At 21.0% G+C, this 17,673-nt stretch overlaps 1 protein-coding gene across 2 annotated transcripts in view; it reads right to left on the reverse strand.

Annotated features, from left to right (window-relative positions):
• The window catches only part of LOC122498604 (RNA polymerase II degradation factor 1-like), a 58,914-nt gene extending 41,847 nt beyond the window's left edge, over positions 1-17,067 (reverse strand). For both annotated transcript variants that reach the window (XM_043606410.1, XM_043606409.1), the window contains exon 1: positions 16,950-17,067. In XM_043606410.1, the coding sequence (XP_043462345.1) occupies positions 16,950-16,967 (18 nt within the window). In that variant the 5' untranslated portion in view covers positions 16,968-17,067. The remainder of the gene's footprint in view (positions 1-16,949) is intronic.
• Positions 17,068-17,673: the final 606 nt, after the last annotated feature.

Below are 17,673 nucleotides of genomic sequence, written 5' to 3' on the forward strand. Positions count from 1 at the left end.
TCTTAAGATTTTTAAAATATTAAGATACTTAAAGATTTTAAGATAATTGAAGTTCGTAAGATACCTTAAAATCTTAAAATACTTTAAAATCGTAAGATACTTTAAAATCTTAAGATATTTTAACATCTTAAGATACTTTAACCTCTTAAAATATTTTAATATTTTAAGATACTTTAAAATCTTAAGATAATTTAAGATCTTAAGGTATTTTTTAAGTACTTTAAAATTTCTAAGGATAAATTTAAGAATAATTTAAGATCTCAATATTTTTTAAAACCTTAAGATAGTTTAACATCTTAAGATATTTTAACATCTTAAGATACTTTAAAATCTTAAGATACTTTAAAATCTTAAGGTATTTCTAATCTTAAAATATTTTAAAATATTATGATACTGAAAGTTCGCAATATACTTCAGGTTGGTAAGATACCTTAAAATCTTAAAATACTTCGAAATCTTAAGACACTTTAAAATCTTAAGATTTTTAAAATATTAAGAAACTTAAAGATTTTAAGATAATTGAAGTTTGTAAGATAGCTTAAAATCTTAAAATACTTCATAATCTTAAGATGTTTTAAAATCGTAAGATATTTAAATATCTTACGATACTTTCAGATTTAAAGATACTTTAAAATCTTTAATATTTTAAAATCTTAAGATACTTTAAAATACTAAGATACTTTAAGATCTCCCGATATTTTAATATTTCAAGATACTTCAAAATCTTAAAATATTTAAAAATATTAATATAATTTAAATTCTCAAAATACTTAAGAATTTTAAGATACTTTAAATTCTCAAAATACTTTAAAATCTCAAGTTATTTTAAAATCTTAAGATACCTTAAAATCTTTAAATACTTTAAAATCTTGAGATACTTTAAAATCTTTAAAAAATTTAAAATCTCAAGATTTTTAAAAATTTTAAGATACTTTAAAATATTAAGATACTCGAAGTTCGTAAGATACCTTAAAATCTTAAAATACTTTAAAATCTTAAGATGTTTCAAAATCGTAAGATATTTAAAGATCTTAAGATACTTTATGATCTTAAGATGTTACTAAGGATAAATTTAAGATAAATTTAAGAACTTTAGATATTTGAAGATCTTAAGATACTTTAGGACCTAAATATTTTAACATCTTAGGATACTTTAAGATCTTAAGATTTTTAAAAATTTCAAGATACTTTAGGATATCAATATTTTTTTAACTCTTTATATATTCTAACAATTTAAGATAATTTAAAATCTTAAGGTACTTTAACATCTTAAGATATTTTAATGTTCCAAGAAACTTTAAAATCTTAAGTTTCTTAAAGATCTTAAAATATTTGAAAATTTCAAGATACTCTAAAGTTTAAAATCTTAAGTTACTTGAAATTCTCAAGACACTTTAAATCTCAAGATATTTTAATATATTAATATAAATTTATACTTATATATACACTTGTTTTAAAATTTATAATTTATTCCCAACTCTACCAAACGAATCCAGTGCATTTAATTCCCATGTTCACAGGTTATAATTTATAAATATATACTTATATTATAATATTCGGCCTACAGGAAAAAAAAATGAAAACAAAGTTGACTCGTAAGTCGTAATTGTTTCACAGGTCCAATTTCAATTCATGGTCAGCGTACACGTAAAATTATCATTTCGCAATTGAATTTTTCGAAAGGTCCATTTTAACAGTTGGGCGTTACTCCAATGAAATGTTTTTAAAACTAAAAGGTCATATTAAAAACCGGTTGAATTATTCACTGAAAAATGTGCTCGACTTCTTGATGTAATAGAAATTAAAATTAATTTGCAAAATTATATCACACATCGGAATTATGTCAACAATTTGCAATATCCGATGTAAAATGGAGCCAAGAAAAATTAATATTTTCAAGTTTCGCGCAAACATATTCGGTGTGTAATTTATAAACCAAACGTTTCCCGCGATTCCATCATGATTTTCTATATATATATATAGCGATATGTTATACATATATGTTACACATTCTTTAGCTAGAGAGGGGAAAGACTTAAGGTCTCATACTTTCACCAACTAGGTCGCGAGCAACAAAGGAATATTGTTTACATATTGCTCTTAATTTAGATTTTTTTATTAAAACTATAATTAATTCAGTCGATTATCATAACGAAATCTATCATTCAAAAAAAAGTTTTCTGTTCTAATTTCAACTTCGTGGCGAGATAAATTAACAGAAGTATACACAAAGTCTTATAAATCTTATCAATATTAAAATTTAGATTTAAATATAAAAGAAAAAAAAAATTAAGATGCAAAAGAAATAGTCTAAAATTGTTCATTGTTTCTAATTGAAAGTAAATCATGTGATTAAAGTAAGTAAATAATTGTTACACTATTTTATGATAATTAGTTCTTAATTAGGAATGACAAAAGTGAATTTCCATTTGTTTGTTTTATTTAAATATCTTGTGGCAATTTATTTTCACATTTTCTCAAAGCAAGAGAGAAAATTGTTTTTGTCAATTATTTATAAAAAAAAAAAAATTAATATGTATAGAAACTGTGTGAAAATGCATTTCATTATAAAGAATGGTGATAAATGTTGTCGTAAATATTCAAGGTCGTTGTTTTTTTTTACTTGTGGTATGAATAATATGATTTAGAGAAAGAGAGAGAGATGGAGAGAAGTAATGATGCATATCGCTAAGATGTAAACAGAGTAGAATTCTCAATGAGTGTTTATAAATATATGTGTGTGGATATTCCTAGTGGAAGTGTGATTAAGAAATTAAGGGAAAGTTTATGTGAACTTCACGTGCGAAATCCACTCTAAAAGTGAAATTTCTTCAAGTGTGAAATTTCATATTAAAGCGTGTTACCCTTGATCTTTCAGCATTGGCTCATTATTATATATTCCCGAGCACCTAATCATTAATTGGCCTCTTTGGATCGACTTTTATTACTTCCGCTATCAATAATATTTGAAAAAAAATTTTGCATATGGGCTGGAAAATGCTTTGCATCATTACCCTTATGACTACCGTGCATTAAATAGATTCGTGGATTTTAAGATTTTCGATTCTGATTCTGATTCTGATTCTGATTCTGATTCTGATTCTGATTCTGATTCTGATTCTGATTCTGATTCTGATTCTGATTCTGATTCTGATTCTGATTCTGATTCTGATTCTGATTCTGATTCTGATTCTGATTCTGATTCTGATTCTGATTCTGATTCTGATCTGATTCTGATTCTGATTCTGATTCTGATTCTGATTCTGATTCTGATTCTGATTCTGATTCTGATTCTGATTCTGATTCTGATTCTGATTCTGATTCTGATTCTGATTCTGATTCTGATTCTGATTCTGATTCTGATTCTGATTCTGATTCTGATTCTGATTCTGATTCTGATTCTGATTCTGATTCTGATTCTGATTCTGATTCTGATTCTGATTCTGATTCTGATTCTGATTCTGATTTTAGATTTTAGACTCTAGACTTTACAGAAAACTAACTGACACTTACTTTCAGTCTATTAGACTAAAACCGCAATATATTTTAAACATTCTTTTACTGAATTTTTGCCTTTAGTTAATTTTAGAAGTTAAAATTCCAAGTTCTCAAATTGCTCGGCCCAATTTGAAGCTTTGCACTCGATAAATAATTTTTAAAACGCATTTTTTTAAAAGTATTAACTAGATACAAAAAGTATATTAATTTGATACGAAAATGTGGACCAAAAAAAAAAAAAATTGATGAACATTAGAATAAATTTGAATACTTACAAGAAAACTGTGAAAGTATCAAAAAGTATCTTTAAGATCGAAAAAATAGTAAAAAAAATCAGTTTTTAAAAAATTAAATTTGAAAACTAAAAGAACTCATTTGAGACACGATTCACAAAAAAAAAATTTTATTCTGAATTTTGTTTCCCTGATTTTTATCAAAATTATTTACTTTCTTTCCTTTACTGCTAATAACTTTACAAAGTAAAGTTTAAATTTTTACAAAATTCAAAAATTTATTAAATTTCAAATTCAAAATATTTTTAAAAATACGATTATGTTTGTAAAAATAATTTTAATTTGTCTTAATTTTTACAAAATTCAATAATTTACTAAATTTCACGATTCAAAATATTTTTAAAAATACGATTATGTTTGTAAAAATAATTTCCAAAAGTGAGAAAATAAAATTCTTTAAAATATAAAATTTATTTCAATTAAATTTAAAAAAATTTCCAAATATTTCGACACGTAATTCAATTTTTATAAATTATTTACGGAAATTTAAGTATCTTAAAAAAATGTCAATTCCAATTTTTCAAGAGACTATTTTTTTTTTTTTTATAATTTCCAAATTCCATTAAATTTCAAAGTTAAATAATATTTGTTAAATAAATATTTAAATACTTATTTACTTTTTCACAGGTATTAAAATATTTTAAATAATTAGTAATTACTATTGTAAAATCTTTTAGGAAATTTAAAAGTTTATAAAAATTACAACAAATTCTTTGAAAATTCAATTATTTTTTATGATTTTAAATAAAATTATTAAAAATTTTAATTATTTACTAAAAAAAAAAAATAAAATAAAAATTTTTCACAATAAAAATTAAAATATTAAAGTTTTGGAACAAATTTTAATTTAAGAATTAAAATTTACAAAGATTTAAATTTAAAAATCTTTTGAAATTCAATTATTTTTAGAAATTTACAATATAACGCTTCTAATTTTCAATTATAAACTAAAATTTTAACTGAAACTCATTTTTAAATGAATTCTTATTAGAAAGCTCCATACGAAAATTCAATTATTTAAATTTAAAAATAAATAATTTGTTAAATAATTGAATAATTCTTATTAAAATAAAATTTTCATACAAAATATTTTTAAAATTTTTTTAAATAACTGAATTCTTTCGAAGAATTTTAATAAAATTTTTTTTTAAACAATGCATTTTTCAAGGACTTTATTTAAAATTGTTTAGAAAATAATTGAAATTCTGCGATAAGTTTTATTATTTATGAAAATAATTGAATTTCATTACAATTTTTTGAAAATAATTTAATTCCCGAAAAGAATTTTATTAATTAAAAAAAATTGAATTCCTGTGAAAATTTTATTATTTATGAAAATAATTGAATTCCTACATTTTTTCGATAATTTTAATTATAATTTAATTGAAAATAGTAATTGAATTCTTATATAGAAATTTTATTGAAATTGCTTTGAAAATAATTGAATGTTTGCGAAAAATTTTACAAAAATTCTTTATTTAAATAATTGAATTCTTTTTGGAAATTTTATTGAAATAGTAGATATTGAAAATATAATTGAATTCTTAGAATTTTTTTCAATAATTTTAATTAAAATTTTATTCAAAATAATTCTTATAAATATAGAATTTTATTAATAATTGAATAATTGGATTCTTTTGGGAATTTTTTTATTAAAATATTAGATTTTAGAAATAATTGAATTTTTAAGAAGAATTTTATTATTTATGAAAATAATTGAATTCTTTTGAAGAATTTTAATAAAATTTTTAAGAATAATTACATTTTCCAGGAAAATTACTTAAATTTTATAAAAAAAAAAAATAATTGAATTCCCGCAATAAGTTTTTATTTATTTATGAAAATAATTTAATTTCTGCGAAGAATTTTATTAAAATTATATATAGAAAATAATTCAATTCTTCTAATGCGTTTTATTATTAGGAAAATAATTGAATTCCTGTGGGACTTTCGTTATTTATGACAATTAATTGAATTCATAAATTTCCTTCGATGAGATTTTAATTTTAAATTTTTTTTGAAAATAATTCAATTCCTACCAATAGAATTTTATTAAAATTGCATTAAAAATAATTAAATATTTCCGAAGAATTTCATAAAAAATTATTTTTTTCTAATTTTATTTTTAAAACAGTAGATATTGAAAATAATTGAATTCTTAAATTTTTTCAATGATTTTAATTAAAATTTTATTGAAAATAATTGAATTCTCACAATTTTTCAATGATTTTAATTAAAATTTTATTGGAAATAATTGAATTCTCACAATTTTTCAATGATTTTAATTAAAATTTTATTGAAAATAATTCAATTCTTATATGAAATGTTATTAATAATTGAATTTTTGGAAAAAAGTTGTCTTAAAATTTTTGAAGATAATTAAATCGTTTCTAAGAATTTTATTCAAATGTTTAAGAATAATTTTTTTATATCAACTTTTAGCGAATTTAAGTTCTAAAATAGAAAGTAAAAAGTGGTGTAAAAGAAATTTTAAAAAATATATGAAAGTTATGCTACACAAGAGATCCTATAAATTATTTTCGTTCAATACTGAATGTTTTGAAAAAATCTTGTCAATATTTATGAAAATTATTTCAAAATATTCTTTACATTTTTTAAATAATTAATAATTTACGAAACTACATTTCCTTCACATGACCTTTCAAGAAATTTTGGAACAATTAATTTTTTTTATTCCTTTTCTATTTTCCTTTCTTTTAAATCAGACTTTGTCTTTGAAATCGTTTTTATAATGAAAATTTCATTCGATTTCGATAGATCAGGGAGAATACAAAAAACGATAAAAAGACGAATGTGTCTATATATATATATAACTTCGTAGAAGCTTTATAGAGTGAAAACCGACAATAGTGAAAATATATCTATATACATACCATTGTATTATTATTCAATGTCTCTATATATATATAGACTTTGAATTCAATATTGATCATGCGGATTTCATGGAACTTGAATGCGGAAGACCAAGTGCACCAGTTTTTAGTTTCATAATGAACATGAATTTCACCGTTAATGGGATTTTCGCACGATTTATTTTTTGCATGAATAAATCGGAGAAAATTTTAAAATCATTTCACTTCGGGCATATAATTTTTATTCACAATTGAGAATTCACCATTATCGGCGGTATAAAGAACAATTTTAAAATAAAAGGTCTCGGGTGTAATGACACTCTTTTTTTTTTTTTTTTTTAAAAAAAGCGGATCCATATATATAAGACTTCTTCAATCATGTAAATTTAGATAAATGACTGTGCAGATATTATTAGATTTATATTATCACTCGAATTAACTTTTATTTTAGTCGAAATTTTAACTCGGACACTTCCTGTTTAAAAAAAAATGTAAATTTTCTATATTTTATCACAGTTTTTCTAAATTTATCAAATTGGGACAAAAAACGAATTAAAAGTATTTTAATTTGATTTATGGAAAAAAACTGTGATTCTTTAAAATATTATAAAAGTATAATTGGATTTTTCATCTATAGTTTATTTTCTACAAGTTTTAGAAAATAATTTGTTATTCGTTTTTATGGAAAAATTGAAAATAGAAGGTACGTCAATAAATCTTGATTGTAAATTAGTTTTTTCACTTAGTTGAACAGTTGTAAAACGTGAACTCAAGATATATAGTTTAAATTAACAATATTCGTGTTTACATAAGAGAGTATTATAAGTTTTTCATTGAAAATCTATGTGTATAGAGAAGGCGGATTTAAAATTAAGGCACATACTTAACATTCCTTCCCACGTTTATTTATATATATATATATCTTTATCTTTATATTTCATTATCTGATAACTATTATATTGCTCAAGCTCGCGAGTTCAAATCGAATAAAATGCACGAAACATTTTCATTATATACATTAGAAGACTGATTGAAATTGCTTTATTAAGAAGTTTGTAATTTTTAATCGTCAACGAACTGGAGATTTTTATTTCCTTTGATGACAAGAATCATGTGTTTTCTTACTTTTTACATTCAGTGTAAAAAAATTAATCTTATATTCAGTAGAATTTTCACTAAAAATTGTTTATATTTGAAGCATTCACAGTTTTTCTACTTTAAATTCTCAAGATACTTAAAAATCTCAAAATACTTTAAAATATTAAGATACTTTAAGATCTCTAGATATTTTAATATTTCAAGATACTTTAAAATATTGAGATATTTTAATATATTAACTATTAAGAGTTTAAAATATTAAGATATTTTAAATTTACAAGATACTTTAAAATCTGAAGATACTTTAAAATATTAAGATACTTTAAATTCTCAATATACTTTAAATTGCAAGATACATCAAGATATGAAGATTTTTTAAAATCTAATCTACTTTAAGATCTTAAGATATTTTAATATTTTAAGATACTTTAAGATCTACAGATATTTTAATATTTCAAGATACTTTAAAATCTTTAGATACTATAAGATCTTTAGATATTTTAATATTTTAAGATAATTTAATATTTTAAGGTAGTTTAAGATCTTAAAATACTTTAAATTTTGTACATTCTATAAAATCTAAAGATTCTTTCAAATATCATAATACTTTAAAATCTTAAGATACTTTAAAATCTTAAAATACTTTGATATCTTGTGATACTTTTAATTGTCAAGATATTTTAATATTTCAAGATACTTTAAATTCTTAAATTATTTTAAAATCTTAAAATACTTTAAAATCTCATGATATTCAAGATTTCAAGATATTTTAAAACCTTAAGATATTTTAAGATATTAAGGTACTTTAAGCACTAAGATATTTCTAAGGATAAAGTTTAGAAAAATTTAAGATCTTCAAATACTTTAAAATCTTAAGATACTTTAAAATCTTAAGATACTTTAAGATCTGAAGACTCTTTAAAATCTTAAGCTACTTTAAGATCTTAAAATATTTTAATATTTTAAGATACTTTAAGATCTCCAGATATTTTAATATTTCAAGATACTTTAGAATCCTAATATTTTAAGATACTTTAAATTCTAAAGACTCTTTAAAACCTCAAGATACTTTAAAATATTAAGATACTTTTACATCTTAAGATACTATAAAATCTTTAGATATTTTAATATTTCAAGATAATTTAAGATTTTAAGGTAGTTTAAGATCTTAAGATGCTTTAAATTTTGTAGATTCTATAAAATCTAAAGATTCTTTAAAATATCATGATACTTTAAAATCTTAAGATACTTTAAAATCTTAAAATACTTTGAAATCTTCTGATACTTTTAATTGTCAAGATATTTCAATATTTCAAGATACTTTTAAATCTTAAGATATTTTAATATTTTAAAATTCTTTAAAATCACCAGATATTTTAAATTCTCAAGATACTTTAAAATCTCAAGATATTTTAAGATCTCAGGATACTATAACATCTTAATATAGCTTAAAATCTTAAGATATTTTAAAATCTTAAAATACTTTAAAATCTCAAGCTACTTTAAAATATTAAGATACTTTATGTACTCCAGATATTTTAATATTTCAAGACATTTTAAAATATTAATATACTTAAAATCTTAAGATACCTTAAGATACCTAATATCTAAAAGATATTTCAACCGGCATAACCTTGAAAAATTAACAATTATATGCTTTTTATTGTAATTTTAAAACTGTTTCTCTCGTTTCTCGTAAAATAAATTAAAAACTCAACAACTCAATTTATATTTACTTTTCATTTAAAAATAAATTATAATATTATTTAAAATTTTTCACTATTATCATATTTGAGGTCATTTTAGCCTTTTGGAGATCAAACTCAATAATTTAATAATAATTCTTCCAGTTATAAAAAATTAGTTTCTCCAAAAAAAAAATACCAGAACCGTTTTATTATTACAATTTCATAAAGCGAACAATATGTAAATTACATACACTTTTGATGTACTTTTCATAAACACATCCCTCCTCCCCTTTTAATTTTCCATCGTCACATCAAAAGCAGTAGAGAATTTAATTTACCCAATTAGAATTTAAATCAAGAAAAGGAAATTTCTATATCGAATAAAAGCCGTGGTAACTTTCGTTAATGGGCACGGTGCACTTTATATATATTTATATATATATTTGAATAACGTGTGTGTACACATATGGTGTTATACGCGCTGTTTATATATACTATATACATGTCTAATTGTCTGTATGTGTGCATTGTAAGAGATCCAAACAGTTTTCTTGTGAGAAAGTTTAATGGTTCGCCGACACTCGCAATATAGAGATTTTTTTCTATATTTATATAAAAAAAAAAAATTTATCATAAGTGATTTATTTTTTTGGAAAAATTTTCTTTTAATATTGCAAGTGTAAATAAAAATGAAGAAATTTTTATTTTTGAGAAATTGAAATATATGTAAAAACAGGAGTAAGTATGTATATACGTATGGGAGAATGGAGGGAAAGAGACTTTTACTTTCGCATGTATTATGTCAGACGAGGCACATGAACTTCACTTTTACTCTTCATTCAATCCCATATATACAAATGTTTTACGAGAGTGAATCTCATGTCAATGAAATTTCGTAGAGTTTACTCTATATTAACAATTCTCTCTACAAAAAAAAAAATCATCATCATTTATTAAAATCATTTTCGAATTAAAATTTGATTTAAAAAAAATTTTTTTTTTAATTTAAAAAAAAAAGTTGTAAAATTTTAATTGTTTCGAATTTAACTTTAATTTAACTTTTAAATTATTAACACAGTTTTTCTGCAGATATCAAATTGAGACGAAAAACGTATCAAAAAGTTGCTTCGCAACTATAAAATTATTACTTGTAAAATGTGAAATGTAATTTAATATTAATTTTTTGAATTTAAATATTTTTACATTTAACATCCCACCAGTTTAAATTTTTAAATTCGTAGCAAGTTTAATCTTTAATAACCCAATTAGCAGTTAAAATTACAGTAATAATATTAAAATGTCGCAAGATAATTAATTTGATTTTCTATATATATATATATAATAATTTGTATAATATTGTAAAATATAATAATAGAATTTTTCCATTTTGTGTTTAATTAATTGAACTAATTGTCCTCGACTCGTATTGTGAGGCGAAACGACGAAACTTTATATAAATATACGAGAGACAAATAAGTAGAGAAATTCCCACGTTAGGCGGACAGAACAATCGAGAATTGCACGCAGTGGAGTAAACTGCGTTTGGTCAGACGCGGTGAAAACGATATTATAATCCATAGGCTAAATTATTGCCGATAGCAAAGAACAGTTACGATAACATCTGTAATAGATTTGATTATGTTAATTTCATCGCTGCTTATTACCCACATAATTATATCGATTATTAATAATATACTAATGGTGTTGATATATTAATACTATTAAAAAAAAAATAATAATAGTATGATTATAATATAATCATAATATATAATTTAATATAACAGAATATTATATTAATATACTATTAATATTTATTATACTATTATTATATTTTATTTTTTGGAATTTTAAAATATTTTAGAATCTCAAAGTATATTGAGATTTAAAAGTATCTTAATATTTTAAAGTATCTGAATATCTTAAAGGATCTTAAGATTTTTAAGTACATTAATAATTTCAATATTTTAAAATTTAAAAGTATTTTGAGAGTTTAAAATATTTTAAGATCTTAAAGTATTTTGAGAGTTTAAAATATTTTAAGATCTTAAAGTATTTTGAAAAATTAAAATATTTTAAGATCTAAAAGTATCTTAATATTTTAAAGTATCTTGAGATTTTAAAGTATCTTAAAATTTTAAAATAACTTGAGATTTTAAAGTATTTTGAAAATTTAAATTACGTTAATATTTTTAAATATTTTAAGATTTTAAAGTTTCTTGAAATATTAAAATATCGATAGATCTTAAAGTACCTTAATATTTAAAAGTATCTTGAGATTTTAAAGTATCTTAAGATTTTAAAATATTAAAAATTTTAAAGTATCTTGAAATATCTGAAGATCTTAAAGTATCTTAATAATTAAAAAAATCTTGGGGTTTTAAAGTATTTTAAGATTTTTAAATATCACGAGATTTTAAAGTATTGTGAGAATTTAAAGTATCTTAAAATTTTAGAATATTTTGAGAATTTAAATTACGTTAATATTTTAAAATATTTTAAGATTTTAAAGTATCTTTATATTTTAAAGTATCTTAATATTTTAAAGTATCTTGAGATTTAAAAGTATCTTAATATTTTAAAGTATCTTAATAATTTAAAGTGTTACAATATTTTTAAATATTTTAGATTTTAAAGTATCGAATATTTAATATTTACCTAATATTTTAAAGTATCTTAAGATTTTTAAATATTTTGAGATTTTAAAGTATTGTCAGAATTTAAAGTATCTTAATTTTTAAAAATATTTTAAGATTTTAAAGTATTTTGAGAATTTAAATTTCGTTAATATTTTTAAATATCTTAAGATTTTAAAGTATCTTGTAATATTAAAATATGTAGAGATCTTAAAATATCTTAATATTTTAAAGTATCTTGAGAGTTTAAAGTATCTTAAGATTTAAAAATAACTTGAGATTTAAAAATAAATATTTTGAGAATATAAAGTATCCTGAAATAATATTATTATATATTAAAAAATATAATAGAATGTAATATGAAAGTAATTAACCCAATTATTATGTCCCAACTGGTAAAATTTAATTAATCGGAAAAATATCCGTCGAGTAAAAAAGAAATACAAATCTATAGATGTGTAACTTCTTTTCAAATATCTGTATCAATTCAATTTAACCCAGAAAACTTTCTTTTATATTCAACAATTATTTCCTTTCGTTTGAAGTTGATATTATCGAGCGATAAAGAAGAAAAAAAATAAGGTTCCCTCAATTAAGAGTAGAAAATATTCCTTTGACGCTATAGTTGTTTAGTAATTTTTTTCTTTGTAAGGAATATATTTTTTGTATAAGAGATTCAAAAGGAAGAAGTTTTTTTTTTGAATCGTGACAAGTATATATGTATATAAAAAAGTATCAGGGAAAATTGGATTATAAAAATTCCACTTGCGTTGCATATTTTTTCAGTTATACTCAATTGAGGATCTCAAGTGTTTTTAACTTTTTCAATTAAAATATGTTAATTATCGACTAGTTTTTAAAGTTAGAATTATCTTTTTTTATTTTAATTGATTGATTTTTTAAAATTAATTTTTAATTAATATTGATAATTTTCCAGTGAATATTTGTTATTTTTTGTTTCTTGTTAAAATGTTAAAAATTATTTTGGTTCAATATAAATTTTGTTTAGTTTACATAAATTTTGCTTGATTCAAATAAATTTTGCTTGGTTCAAATAAATTTTCTTTGGTTCAATTAAATTTTACTTGGTTCAAAATTCAAATACATTTTATTTGGCTAAATTAAATTTTCTTTGGTTGAAATAAATTTTGCTTGATTCAAATAAATTTTGCTTGATTCAAATAAATTTTGCTTGATTCAAATAAATTTTCATTTGATTCAATTGAATTTCCCTTCGTTCGAACATTCGAGTGAAAAACAAAAAATTTAGATCGCGATTGAAACTTGTTATTGGATCTGTACACAATGTAAATTTAATGGAAGAAGGTCTTTTCGAAATTTGAAAATAATAATTTAAACACACGAAATTTCTAAAAATCGATGCAAAAGTGTGAGAAACGATCTGTGTGACATAAATAATTGAGTCTAAGGTCGCGTAACCCAAGAATCTCACATAAGGAGCCGCGGATTGAGTTTTATGTCGACATGCGGCAAAATACACAAACACACAAACACCATATGCACTTTTCTATATATATATACTATATATAGGTTTGCATTATTTCGCGGGGAATTGAACACGTGACGATTGAACTTTTAGTAAGGCACCGGCTTAATATAGTTTATAACATTTACCGTATAAATCCGATAAGTAGGAATTTATCACCGTGCAATTTTCTTCGGGTTGTTACTTTCACTGTTGCAACTAGTATAGTGCACAATAATATATGTACGTGCACATGTATATTTATATATATTTATTTATATTTATTTTTATTTATAAATAGGTATCGGTACCGAAAAAAGTTTATTCTGAAAAATTAAGAATATTTATGCTTAGAATCTATTTTTAAATATTTATAGTTTAATTTTATTCTATAAGTTATTCTAAAGATAACAAATTAAGACACAAAAATACAAAATACGAAAATACAAAAAAAAAATACAAAAATTGGAACAAAAATTTCGATTCGTTTTTTATCTGAATTTAATTAGAAAAAATAAATTAATTGAAAATTAGAATCACTGTGATTACACTCAGAAACACTGACAAAAAATTTTATTCGATCTAAATAAAATTTATTTGAAACAATAAAAAAGTTAAGTATGACATTCTTTATATCAAAATAAATTTTTTTCAGTATATAATTTTTTTATTATCAATGATCCCGCGACTCTTTTCTTTTAGAGGGAGGAAAGGGTTAAAAAGGCTAAAAGTGATTTTCTTTAATATATTTTTCAAAATATGGAAAAAAAAAATTTTTTTCTAGTAAGCTGTTTTGAAATTAATAAAAAAAAAATTTCCAAGAGGTCAAAATACTTGTCCTCGTAAGCAAAAGTTACTTAATCCGAGCTATGAGAGGTAGACGTGACTTTATGTAGTGAATTTTCACTCAATAAATGTTGATCGAGTTTCTACGTTTATTTCACTTGAGTGTTAAAAATTCATTTCAATTGCAGTAAATTCAATGAAAAATAAAAAACAAATATAATAAATAATAAACCTTTTGATTATTTACTGTAATAATAATAATAATAATAATGATGATGATTATGATAAATAATATTTATGTTAATAATAAATAAATAAATAAATAACTTTTTAATTATTTACACCCAGAAAAAAGGTATATATTTGACTTAGAGCCAACTAGACATTTTATTTGTTTGAAATAAAGTTTATTTGGTTTAAATAAAATTTATTTGACTTAAATAAAATTTTCCTTGATTTCAATAAAGTTTTATTTAGTTCAAATAAAAGTTTTTTATTTTGAATAAAATTTTTATTTAAAACAAATAAATAACCATTTAAAAGAAATAAATACCTAGTCGGCTCTGAGACAAATATACTTTTCTTTAAATCAAATAAATTATATTTGCATTAAATAAAATTTTTCTCCGATTGTGTACTACAACAATAATGATAATAAATAATATCAATCCAATAATAAAAAAATTAATAATTATTATTATAATCAATCATTTTACTCTCGTTTCTAATATTAATAAAATATTAATTAATTAATATTATTAGTAAATAATTTTTAACCTATTATTTATTATTAATTTAGAAAAAAATTTATGAAAATAACTAATTATTAATTTAACCCACTTATTAATTTAATATTAATTAATAGATCCTATTATTAATTAAAATTTTTTAGAATTACAAGTTAAAAATTTTTAATCAATATTAGCATTAATAATTACTAATTGATAACTATTAACATTATTAATTACCATTTGGTTTTTATTAAAACTTTTTAAAATAATTTTGAAATAAAAGAAATAAATAAATACGGTTATTTACAATTATAATAATATGTAATGTTAATGAAAATAACTCTATTTAGACCTTTTTATTACAAAATAATTATTAATTAGTTATATTATTAGTATTAATTACTAATTAACTGTTGACAGCAACAATTTTAAAAAGGTGATGATAATAATGATATTAATTAATTTAAAATTATTTTCATATTTTAGAATAGAATTATAATAATAATAATTATTATTATTAAATAATTATTATTACTTATAATTAGTAATAATAATAGTAATATAATTATTATTACTTATAATTATTAACAATAATGGTAATAATAAAAATGGTTAAAATATAATACTTAATAATAATAGTAATAGTAATAATAATTTACAAAAACAATTTTTAATTGTGCTTAATAAAATATTATTAATTAATTGATTATTATATTTATTATATTTAAAAACAACATCAAAATTTTTTGAATATTATATTTGCAGTTATGATTTTATATTATTTTTATTATTATTATTATATGACATAAAAATAATATAATAATATAATAATATAATAATATAATAATATAATAGTATAATAATATAATAATATAATAATATAATAGTATAATAATATAATAATATAATAATATAATATATAATAATATATAATATAATAATATAATAATATAAATAACTGCAAATATAATAACCAATTAATTAATAATATTTTATTTGGCACAATTACTAATTGTTCTTGTCATTTATTATTAATTTGAACTACATCGATAACTTCCACTCTATTATTAATTTTAACTGTTATCAGTAATTTAAATAACTATTAAATGAAATTTCCTTTTTATTATTCAAATTAGTATTTAAAAATTATTTCTTAATATTTTTTAGTATTTTTATTATTAATTTTATCTATTTTTATATATATATTTATTGTTTTATTATTTATTATTTTATTATTTCTTATATTTTTTATCCTTTTTATCATTTACTATTATTTATTTTCGTTTATTATAATTTATTATCATTCAATATTATTTATCATCATTTATAATTTTTCCAAAATTATCAAACAAAATCAAAAACCAATTTTCTTCTTTAAAAATATTAATTTCCCAAAGTATATTTACTTCGGGAAATTAATATTTAAAAAAATATTAATTACCCGAAGTATTTACTTTGGGAAATAAATATTAAAAAAAAAAAATTGGTTTAAGCAGAAATTAAAAAATGATTAATTAAAAAATTTTTAAAAAAAACTTGTTACTTTTTTCAATAATCAAAATCAATTATTTTTCGTTTTCGAGTTTTGAAGAAATTACATTTTTTTTCTCTCAGACAAATAAACAAACCAGGTGAGATTATTGTGGCAAAAACATTTTTTTTTTGTTTTCGCAAAATAAAAAAAAAATCACTTTTTTTTTTTTAAAAAAACACAATTCACATGCACTTTATATTAAGGGGGTGGGGGGTGAAGATAAAAGGTCGAAAAGATTTTCGCGGAAGTATAATATAGAGAAAGAGTCGTGTGGGGGATAATTGGTAATTTCATTTCACATCACTATAGTTGAATTGCGAAACACGTACCAATAATATAATCCTCATCGTGCACGTGATGTGGGAGGTGATGGGGAGGTTTTCTTTTTTTCGTAGAACGATCCACCAAGAGTTTCACAGAGAGAGTGCAGCTGGATAGAAATGACGACGGTCCTTTATAACCTTTCCTGTTGCTTTAGGTAAAAGTGGGGGGGGGAGTTCTCCTTTGCGAGGCAATACGTTTGTACGTAGGTTCCTTATATTCTGTCAGTAAACATATATATACATATACTCTCACATATTTTAGTGTTGTATATAATATATATATATATATATATATATATATATATATATATATATATAAATATAAATATAAATTTCTATATATTAGAGTATATATGTATATATATAGAGATATAAATGTATGCATATGCATACATGTTGATATTGTAACGTTCCCTCTCGTTTGCTATACTTGGGGCACACGACACTCGCGCGAGACAGGTTCCCATGAAGTCGACATGGCCATTGCCAACCTAGATTACATTTCGTAAGAATGGAGAAAACTTTAAAAATTTTTATTCTCCTCGACGAGCGCGCGCGAAAGGGGTGGTGAGAGATTTCATATATTTAAATATGAAACGAATTTTACCATTAAAAGAAAAAGAAGCTCACTTTGTTTACACGAGCAAATTTATTCACACATTTTTTTTTTCTCTCTCACCATATAACTCTTTTGATAAAAATTTACATTTTTTATAACCTTGTTAAAAAT

Source organism: Leptopilina heterotoma, unplaced genomic scaffold (assembly GCF_015476425.1).
Source record: "Leptopilina heterotoma isolate Lh14 unplaced genomic scaffold, ASM1547642v1 Lhet_152, whole genome shotgun sequence".
Classification (NCBI taxonomy): domain Eukaryota; kingdom Metazoa; phylum Arthropoda; class Insecta; order Hymenoptera; family Figitidae; genus Leptopilina; species Leptopilina heterotoma.